Consider the following 10666-nt stretch of genomic DNA (forward strand, 5'->3'; position numbering starts at 1 on the left):
GATAATGAAATATTCCACATTTACATCTATTTTGATTATAACTTTATAGATTGCTTTTTGGACTTCCTGTTGCAAAGGCCACTGGGCACAAAAAAGAAGAAAATGATTCATCATCAATGAACGGGTAAGTCACCTTGAATTTGCTCCTAAACATGTTAAGATAAAACCCTGAAAATGCACTGTGACAATGTTTTAAGTTATTGGAATACATGTGGGAACATTTTTACAGTTGTTTTATGGCCAAATTGTGATTAAAAAATATGTAGTTTATCTATGTTTGTAAACGGTACTAATGACGCTAACAATTCTATGTAAATAGATTGAAATGTGGATTTTAATTGTTAAATTCCATATTTGAATCTATTGCAATTAAGAAATAAATATGAATTTGGAAGTGGAATCTATGTCATTTGAAGCTAAGTAGTAAGAGTGGTGGAGGAGGTACAGTAAAAGTACAGATACATAAAAACTTATTAGAAGTATAGAAACAAAACACAAATACTTTCCTGTAAAACAGATGTTTCCTGAGCTGTGACTCCCTAAATATTGATGGATAAATCCTCTCATTATGGTAAGTAGTTGTCTGTACTCATTTAAAGATTATTCCAGACTGCATTTTGATTTTCTCTTCTGATTACTGTCAAAAGAGTAATAGGGTGTGTGGAATATGTTTTCGAACATACTCCAATCTACCACAACACTTGAGAAATACACACCGAGTACGGAATAGAAAGGAGTTCCAACTTCTCCTCCAGTATGGAAACGGACGGTAAGACTTCAAAAAATAATGTATGTTCACTTTCAAGTTGAAATTACATTTTTTTGCTCAATTGTCAATGCTTAACACAGGACTGCAAATAAACCGGACTGCCCTATTTGTAACAAGTTTAGTCTAGTCAGATTAGACAAACATCTGGCCGAATTCCATGGATTGCAAAAACACGTAAGTAAACAGTCTGCATTGTTTTTATGAAAGCTTTTTGTTTGCTTAAATTGAATTGATACAATTTCATGATAACAGGAACGAGAAACTCTTGTGAAAGAAGCTAAGAGAGTGACAATAAGAAGACAGATCATGGAACTTCAGAGATCAGAGCCAAAGGAGCCCTTGGTGTCCTCACTTGGTGATGGTAAAGCCTATCACTTTTGTTAGCCAATAAATACAAAATGTATCTACAGACAATTCTGATTGTAAAAGTGGCTATATAAATAAAATTGAATTGAATTGAATTGAATTGAACCAAATTTTGACAAACCCAAAAATGCCTAACCCTTATTTATCGAATCCATATTGTCAAAGACTGGGGACCTATTGATGATGATGAGATGATTGACTTCGGTGAAGCATCGTTTCATGATGAGGACTCAGGCGGTACTGCCCAGACAACCTCCACTCCCCTTGTTGGTGATCATAGTCCTCAGGAGGAGCCTCTTGCTGTCACAAGTCATTCCGGCACTCTTCTTGTACCTCCACCAAGTCCATGTAGCACAGAAACAACTGACAGTCAACTTCATGCCTCTTGTTGTGACTCACAAACCAATATATCTCAGCAATCTGACTCTGTGAGATGTAGCTCAGATAATTCACCAGTGTCCCAGCCCTGCAGTGGCTGCAAGATCCTGGACTCCAAATTCGAAACCTTAGAAGCCGAGGTTGCAAAGCTGGCTGCAAAGGTGATGCCAACTGCTCCACAAATGGAAACCAAGACACCTTTCTTCTTCACCAAGGAGTCACTCCAGAAAGGGAAACATGCCCCAAGGTGCAGAATGCCTGAAACCTTGACAGGTAGGTTATTTGACTTTTGCTTCTTTTCTGGATTAAAACCTGAACTGGAAGATTGTAAGTGCTTTTGTTACCACAGGGAGAATTCTTCTGGATTTTGAAAAGCTTGCCTTGGGGTCAAAGACTGGGAGAAAAGATAAAGAAAATGCACACCATGCAAGCAGTGTTGCACAGCGCTTCTGTCAGTACATGATGATTGGCTCTGTCGTGAGTGGAACGACTGAGGATCTTCTTTATCTGAACCAAATTCAGAAGATACAAAAGTAAGTCAGGCATTTGATAAAAATCATCTTTAGGTACTCTACTGAAACCTAGTATCTTGAAATGTATTTCATGTTCTCTCTCTTACTTCCCTTGAAGGTGGCCAGTTTATCTGAAGCAGAAAGGCTATGTAGCTACATCAATAAGGAACATGCTTGGCATTGCTATACAGTTTCTTATCCACATTAATACCAGATTCTTGGGAGTCAGCGGGTTAAAGAAAAAGCACTTGGCTAACATGCTATACGAACTAAGACAAACCCAAAATGAACTGAAAGAGGAAGTCATTGTCCATCAGCACAAAATAAGGAGCTGCAAAACAGGTAAGTGATTCAGTTCTTTTTGCCTTGATTTGCCCTTGAAGTTCCATCCATCCATCCATTTTCTTCTGCTTTATCCTGGACCTAGTCGAGGGGGCAGCAGCCTGAGCAGACTTCCCTCTCCTTGGACAGCTCTTCTGATTGGGCCCGAAGGCATTTCTAGGCCCGCTGAGTGACATAGTCCCTCCAGTGTATCCTGGGTCTTTCTCGGGGCCTCCTCCTGGTGGGGCATGCCCAGAACACCTCCCCAGCGAGGTGTCCAGGAGGCATCCGAAACAGATGCCCAAGCCACCTCAACTGGCTCCTCTTGATGTGGAGGAATAGCAGCACTACTCCGAGCTCCTGCCGGGTGACAGGGCTCTTCACCCTATCTCGAAGGGAGTGTCCCGCCACCCTGCGTAGGAAGCTTACTTCGGCTTCTTGGCCATAGATGAGGATAGGAAAGTAAATTGACAATTAACTCAAGACCGTCATGCAGTGTTGCAGAGACGTGTTAACCAAGACCGCTCCACAACATCCAAAGACTTAAGGTTGAACACTCCTCTGACAGAGGGTTCCACCTGGCTTTCCCAGCAGACCCTCACGGTATGTTTGGGTCTGCCAAGTCTGTCAGGCTCCCTCCTCCCCAGGGAATCCAACTCACTACCTGGATATGACTGGTTGACAGCTCAGTCCCTCTCTTCACCCGAGTGTCCAAGGCACATGTGTGGCTGAGCCCACAACAGCTCAGCCACCTCATACCATGGGAGATTCCAGAATAAAAGAGAGTGCAGCCTCTCTCAACGAGTTGGGTTCCAGAGCCCAGGCTGTGCGTGGAAGTGAGTCCGACTATCTCTAGCCCGTACCGCTGAATTTTCCGCACTGACTCAGGCTCTTTTTTGTCCAGTTAGGTGACATTCCATGTCTTCATAGCCAGAGTTTTGTCCAGGGTAGGGGTTGCCGGAGCCCCCTGCCCACAATTGTCATCCAAGGCACACTGCACCGGCCCCTTTTGAACCCTGAACCCTCCTGTCATAGTGGGGCCTATACATGCCCTTGATGCTATACCACTAATTAGAAGCTTTTGAGCTGCTCTTAGTCAGACCTGTCACCTAAGACCTGATTGCCTTTAGAGACCCTACTAGGGAGACAACATAACCTCTAGGATCATTCGGGTGCTCAAATTCCATTATGTTAAGGTGGTGGTTCAAGAAGGGGTTGCCCTGAAAGTTGTTAATGAAATTTGCATAGTGATTTCTTTATATGTCTTCATGTTCACAGAAAAGCAAGTCAGCCCATCTGATGAGAATTGTTTTCTAGTGGCTGCCAAAAAGAGAATTCCTGAATTGTTAGGTAAGTAATTGCGCTTTTGCAATTTGGAAGTCAATTTTTGTTGTTCCTTTAGATGGAAATTTGGAAGCTCATTCCAGATTTTGGGTCTCTTTTTACATCGTTGCAGAAAGCCTAAAAAACAATGGACAATCAGAGAGGGATCATGAGACGGTAATGGGCTACCTCTTGGGCTACCTGTGCATCCTGACAGGACATAGTGCTTCTGTCATAACAAGCATGACCAGAGAAAATGCCTTGAAACCAGCACGTTCAGAACTGGGGATCCATATCACAGTGAGTTGTTTTGGATTAAGGATGAAAATGTATAATGTAAAACAGACCAATATTAATGTTCTGAATCATTGTCCCCAGGTTGATGGGCACACTCACAGACACGCATCCTTGTTTCTGACCAGAAACGAGTATTTCTGGCTATACCAACTGATAGAGATCCTTTGCGTCAGCGAAAGATGCAGTAAAGGCAGTTATGTCTTTGTGACCTACAAAGGGAAACAAATTGAGAAATCTGTCCAGGTCCTTAAAATAGCCTGGAGAGATGCTGGCCTGGAAGGGAATGTCACCTTCAGAGAACTACAGAGCTGTCTGGCCACACAAGTAAGCTAGTATGAATTTGTAAGCAACATGATTTGAAAGTAAAAAGTGGTGAGATAGAATTATACATTTTGTCTTTTTCCAGGCCAGCCGATACCTCACTCTTGAAGAAAATAACAGAGTGGCTAAGTCTATGTGGCATGACTCGGATGCTGCTGAGAGTCTCTCTGACACAGAGGACGGCTTCAATGCCAGGCAGCTGAGAATGAAAGCCATTAGTATGGCTGAGGAAGATGTGGAAGAAAATGACTCCACTGAAGAGGAAACTGATGATGAGGACCTACTTGTACTCAGTGAGACTGAGCACAGGTCAACATTGCCTTCCAAGAAGTCAGAGACTAGTAGGGAAGTCATTAAGGAGGTCCACTCAAATATGTCTGTCCAGTTCAAAACAGAAAGTTCAGATAGTGATGATGAGGATGAAAATGTGCCACTTTCTGAACTGAGAGAAAAAACAAAGAGGAAGTCAAATTTCACAGTGAAATCTCCCTCTAAATGTTTTGTCAGTTCAACAGCGCTACCTGACACTATTATTGACTCGTATCTTAAGTCGCTGAACTTGGTCAGGGTGAGCCCATTGAGACAGAAAAAGACATCCCACACCAAAATGTGTGATGGGGTTCAGGAGGATGTGCCCCTGGTAGAGGTAGGTCAGAGCCAAGACTCTGAGATTCCCCCAGAGGATACACCCCTGAAAGAGGCACCTGCCAAACAATTGCCATCACACTGTGTGGTCCAAAATACTGAACAGGATAAGCCCACACGTGTTTATCAGCAGTTGCTCCCTGTTGATGATCCTGATGAAATTCAGGTGGTGGCAGAGACCCAAATGAGTCAGTAAGCTGAGCGAGTTTACTAATAGTTCAGTGAACAGGGAATTTTTTATCAAATGTTTAAAAGAGTAACGTTATAGCTAAATAAGTGCAATGATGGCTGGTGGCATGTGAGTAAATAATTCTTTAAAAACAGTCAGCGGGTGGAGACTGACAATGTATTTTGTATTCGTTGAATGCATTTCTTTATTTCTATTTTCTTTTCTTTTAAATAACCAGCCACATGTTTGTTGACAAAGAAAAACTGTTCATAAAAAACACTCATTAAAAAACAGAAAGGGTTTGGTGAATTTTATTCTGCCTCTACTGCACTTAAACTGTTAGAAATACTAAAACTAAACTAATACGCGCTGCTTTGCTGAGCACAGCTGTCTTGGGACGGTCTGTCTGTGTTGCACTGTTCCAGAGAAATGTGCCATTAAAAACTTAGAAATATATGCCATAGCTGTGAATGTTGACTCTTCCGCCTTTAGGTCTACGAGGTTCCAAAATCATGCTTAATAGATGTCAAAATGGAAATTTCCATATTTACATCTATGACCATTCAAGCTCTTCCACATTTGTATCTATTAGACGTGAACTTGGAAGCCATAGATGTAAATTTGGAAATTTCCATTTTTGTGTCTATTAGATGCGAATTTGGAAGCCATAGATGTGAATGTGGAAATTTCCATTTTTGTATCTACTAGACACCAATTTGGAAGCCCACAGATGTACATGTGGAATTTCCATGTCCTTATCTGTATACCCATTTATGACTATACAGGCGACCTTGGAGAGTTTGGGGCCTTTCTTGGAGCCCTTCCTGGGGGGCCACAGGCACAAAAATTGACTCAGGCCATCGGGGGGATGCCTGCTCTCGGTCTGAGGTGGTTGCAGGTCTCTAACACATTGTATGGCTGAGCAGGCACCCAAAACCCTGCCCGAAAAACCTCAAGTCATTTTCATTGGTGACCTCTTGACCCCTGGAATTTTAATGGCCATAACTTGGGAACGCAATGGGCTAGAGACATAGGTCCAACTGCGTCTGAAAGCTCTCAAAGGGTCCTACCACATATGTCAGAGCCGGATCTGCACATCCTTGCTTTGGGTCACTTCACTAAAGAGACCTAAAATTGGCAAAGGGCATGAGGAGGCATAGAGACCAACACCCTCTTGAATTTTGGACCTAGGGTTGGCATCTTGCCCATTTTGGGGAGTACAGTCTCAACGGAGGGGTTTACGGAAAGGTCTCGGTGCCCCGAGTACGGGCGTGGTGGAACGGACGCTCGGGTTCCTTCACGCCCACAGTTAGGGGGCGCCAAAGTTGAAAAATTTCCACCTCGTTAAGTGTCATATGTCAGCAAAGGAAAGTCCCAGACGCACGCTACAGACATGTACGGAAAGTGCTTAAAGAGATCTATCACATATGTCAGCCCCAGACAGGTGGCCATCTCCTGGACCAAACTTGCCAGGGGAAGCCGCCACAGACTAGGCGAGCACAGCCCCCGAAACGGCGCGGAAGGCTTATCCAGTTCCTGTGGGCGCCGTACCATTAGCGCCACGTTTGTGCCAAAAGCTTGCCCAAATACCCCACCGGGCACATGGTCTAATACGCGCTGCTTTGCTGAGCACAGCTGTCTTGGGACGGTCTGTCTATGTTGCACTGTTCCAGAGAAATGTGCAATTAAAAACTTAGAAATATATGCCATAGCTGTGAATGTTGACTCTTCCGCATTTAGGTCTACGAGGTTCCAAAATCATGCTTAATAGATGTCAAAATGGAAATTTCCATATTTACATCTATGACCATTCAAGCTCTTCCACATTTGTATCTATTAGACGCGAACTTGGAAGCCATAGATGTAAATTTGGAAATTTCCATTTTTGTGTCTATTAGAATTTGGAAGCCCACAGATGTACATGTGGAATTTCCATGTCCTTATCTGTATACCCATTTATGACTATACAGGCGACCTTGGAGAGTTTGGGGCCTTTTTTGGAGCCCTTCCTGGGGGGCCACAGGCACAAAAATTGACTCAGGCCATCGGGGGATGCCTGCTCTCGGTCTGAGGTGGTTGCAGGTCTCTAGCACATTGTATGGTTGGGCAGGCAGCCAAAACCTTGCCTAGTAAACCTTAAGTCAGGTGGGGGAAGGGCAAATCCTGAATTTCATACGCTTCAACGTCTACAGATGAAGAGGACTTGATGACTGGAAATACGGAAAGATGGGGATGGGATTATTTTTGCGTGTCTGTCTGTCAGGATGGAGAGGGCAGAGTTCCACAAAGTGAAGGCTCATCAGCAGCTTAGTGAGTCCATTGCAAAACTCTACTTTTACCAGATGCTGGGAGCAGTCCAGGTGAGAAAGACTGTGGTATTATGGTTGCTATTGTGCCCAGAATTCTTGTGTCCACTGTATGTAACTCTGTGTGTGTGTGTGCAATACCTCCATAGGAACAGGATCATCCACAGACTCCTGAAACCTGGCATGATGAGCTGCTGTTATATCAGCTCAAACTCTTGTGTACATTGTACTTTTGAAAAATAAAGAGATTCTAACATAACTGTGTGTGTGATTGCAGTATCTTCACATTAATGGGATCATGCAAGGAGACCTGAAATCTGAGAAAATCCTGCTGTCCTCACCGGACCATATCTCCCTAAAAACACTGATGTCCCATTTCCCATGTCTCTAGGACATACCTGAGAACTAAGACCAAATACATGGAAGTGGATTTTTGAAGTAAACATATACATGTCCCGAGGCAGCTAGAAGCACAAAATTCGATACATATATATTCCAGGCCATTCTGAGTCGATTGGTCTTGGTCCCATGTCTCTAGGACATTCCGGAGGGCTAAGACCAAGTACCTTGTAGTGGAATTTTGGTACATGCATATATATGTCCCGAGGCAGCTAGAGGCACCAAATTTGATACACATATATTCCGAGCCATTCTGAGTCGATTGGTCGTGGTCCCATGTCTCTAGGACATACCTGAGGTCTAAGACCATGTACCTGGACGTGGAACTTGGAAGCATGCATATAGGTGTCCCGAGGCAGCTAGAGGCACCAAATTCAAAACACATATATTACAGGCCATTCTGAGTCGATTGGTCTTGGTCCCATGTCTCTAGGACATACCTGAGGACTAAGACCATGTACCTGGAAGTGGAATTTGGGTACATGCATATACGTGTTCCGAGGCAGCTAGAGGTACCAAATTCGATACACATATATTACAGGCCATTCTGAGTCGATTGGTCTTGGTCCCATGTCTCTAGGACATGCCTGAGGACTAAGACCAAGTACCTGGAAGTGGAACTTGGAAGCATGCATATAGCTGTCCCGAGGCAGCTAAAGGCACCAAATTCGATACACATATATTCCAGGCCATTCTGAGTTGATTTGTCTTGGTCCCATGTCTGTAGGACATACCTGAGGTCTAAGACCATGTACCTGGAAGTGGAACTTGGAAGCATGCATATATGTGTTCCGAGGCAGCTAGAGGCACCAAATTCGATACACATATATTCCAGGCCATTCTGAGTCGATTGGTCTTGGTCCCATGTCTCTAGGACATGCCTGAGGACTAAGACCAAGTACCTGGAAGTGGAACTTGGAAGCATGCATATACATGTCCCGAGGCAGCTAGAGGCACCAAATTCGATACACATATATGCCAGGCCATTCTGAGTCGATTGGTCTTGGTCCCATGTCTCTAGGACATACCTGAGGACTAATTCGAAATATGTGGAAGTAGAAATGTACTTGTTGCCAGGCAGTCAGAGGCACCAAATTGCACAGTGACATATAAGAGACCTCCCTGAGTTTATTGATTTCATATCTGGGTTAAGTCCATAGTTGGCATGGGTCTTGTTCCTTTCTAGACACTAGCTGAGCACATTCCCAACATTGGATAAAGTGCATAGGTACATACCATGGGCATTATGCTATTTGCACCACATTTGTGACAAACATGTTGCCATAACTAAGCATATCTTTCCATAAAAAAAGAAAGAAAAACAACCTTGAATTTCCTCTGGGATCAACAAATATCTATCTATTCATCCTGTTATAGACCCTGCCCTGCTGAACACATTTGTCTTGGAAGGGCATGACAGTGTTGTGCTGTTCTTGAGAAATCTGTACATAAACTATTTGAATTCTTTGTAGTAAATGTAAATGTGGAATATTCCACATTTGTATCTACTTTTTAATACCCTCATAGATACGTTTTTGGATATCCTGTGTCAAGGGTCATTGGATAGAGGAATGAGGAAATAGTTCATCATCAGTGAAAAGGTGAGCCACTTTGAGATTACCTCTGAATATTTGATGAGAAAAACCTTGAAAATAGACTGCAACTGTGTTAAACGTCATAGGAATGCATTTGTTAGAGCCTTGTCTCATATTTACAATTGTTTATGACCAATTTGTGACCTAAAGATATGCATTTTTTTAATGTAGTTGTTAATAACACTCATTAAGCTAGCAAATATGTGTAAATAGATTGAAATGTGGAAGTTAATTGCTAAATTCCATATTTGAATCTATTGCATTTTAAAAATAGATGTGAATTTGGAAGTTGAATCTTTCTCATTAGAAGCTAATTGGTACAGTCTCAAGGCTAGTTCTACTCAAGAAAAATATTAAAGTTCTTCTATTTCTTTAAGGTTTCCACACATGTAACCCCTAAATGCTGACAGGTCTTTCCTGTCAATATGGTAAGTAGAGATCAATTTATTTAAAGCTAATTGAAAGATTATACTGCACTACATGGTGATTTTTTTGTTGTTTATTGTTTACAGAGTGGCAAGGTGTGTGGAATTTGTTTTAAAATATTCAAAAATCTGAGGCACCACCTGAAAGTTAGACATGCTGTACAAAATAAAGAAGAGTTTCACCTTCTCCTAAAATATGGAAATGGACGGTAAGGGTTCCAATAACATTTTCAAATGTATCTCTACCATCTTTAGCTGTGCATTAACTTAATGTTAATGTTTACCCTAATCCAGGACCAGCAAAAAAGTGGACTGTCCTATTTGTGACAAGACTGGATTTAGGAGACTGGACAGACACCTTGATGATTTCCATGGAACATCAAGAAAAGTAAGTACACATTGTGTTGTTTTGATCAATGCTCTTACCATTTGTTATAGAAGAAATCATGCAAATTTAACTTAACATTTAACACAACAATTTCGTCTGTGGGATCAATAAAGTACACATATCTATCTAATAGGATCGAGATGATCTTTTGAAAGAAGCAAAGAGAAAGGTGATAATGAAGGAGTTTGTGGCACTTAAGGGATTAAGGTCAACGCTGCCTATGGTGTCATCACTTAGTGATGGTAAAGTCTTACTGGGTTTTAGTAGCTAATAATTCAAGTTCTGATAAAGCAAGAAATGCCTAATTGTTATCTATCATTTTCACATTCTTAAAGACAGGAAACCCAGTGAGGATGATGAAGTGATGGATATTGGTGAAGGTTCTGTTTCTGAACAACACTGTGTTGGTGCTCCTCAGCAATCCTCCACTCCCGTTGGTTTTGATGATAATC

At 42.2% G+C, this 10666-nt stretch overlaps 1 protein-coding gene and 1 long non-coding RNA gene across 2 annotated transcripts; both read left to right on the forward strand.

The window, feature by feature from the left end:
- Window positions 1-4058: 4058 nt before the first annotated feature.
- On the forward strand, window positions 4059-5443 carry LOC124059985. The gene is made up of 2 exons (XM_046390508.1): window positions 4059-4290; window positions 4373-5443. The coding sequence occupies exon 2, from the start codon at window positions 4421-4423 to the stop codon at window positions 5126-5128; it is 708 nt and encodes a 235-aa protein (XP_046246464.1). The 5' UTR covers window positions 4059-4290; window positions 4373-4420; the 3' UTR covers window positions 5129-5443.
- A 3326-nt stretch (window positions 5444-8769) lies between these two features.
- Window positions 8770-10666, forward strand: LOC124059030. The gene is made up of 6 exons (XR_006843356.1): window positions 8770-9407; window positions 9779-9829; window positions 9914-10035; window positions 10121-10214; window positions 10348-10456; window positions 10550-10666. It is a non-coding gene; the product is annotated as an uncharacterized LOC124059030 (long non-coding RNA).

The sequence above is a fragment of the Scatophagus argus genome, chromosome 5 (genome assembly GCF_020382885.2).
Source record: "Scatophagus argus isolate fScaArg1 chromosome 5, fScaArg1.pri, whole genome shotgun sequence".
In the NCBI taxonomy this organism is placed as follows: domain Eukaryota; kingdom Metazoa; phylum Chordata; class Actinopteri; family Scatophagidae; genus Scatophagus; species Scatophagus argus.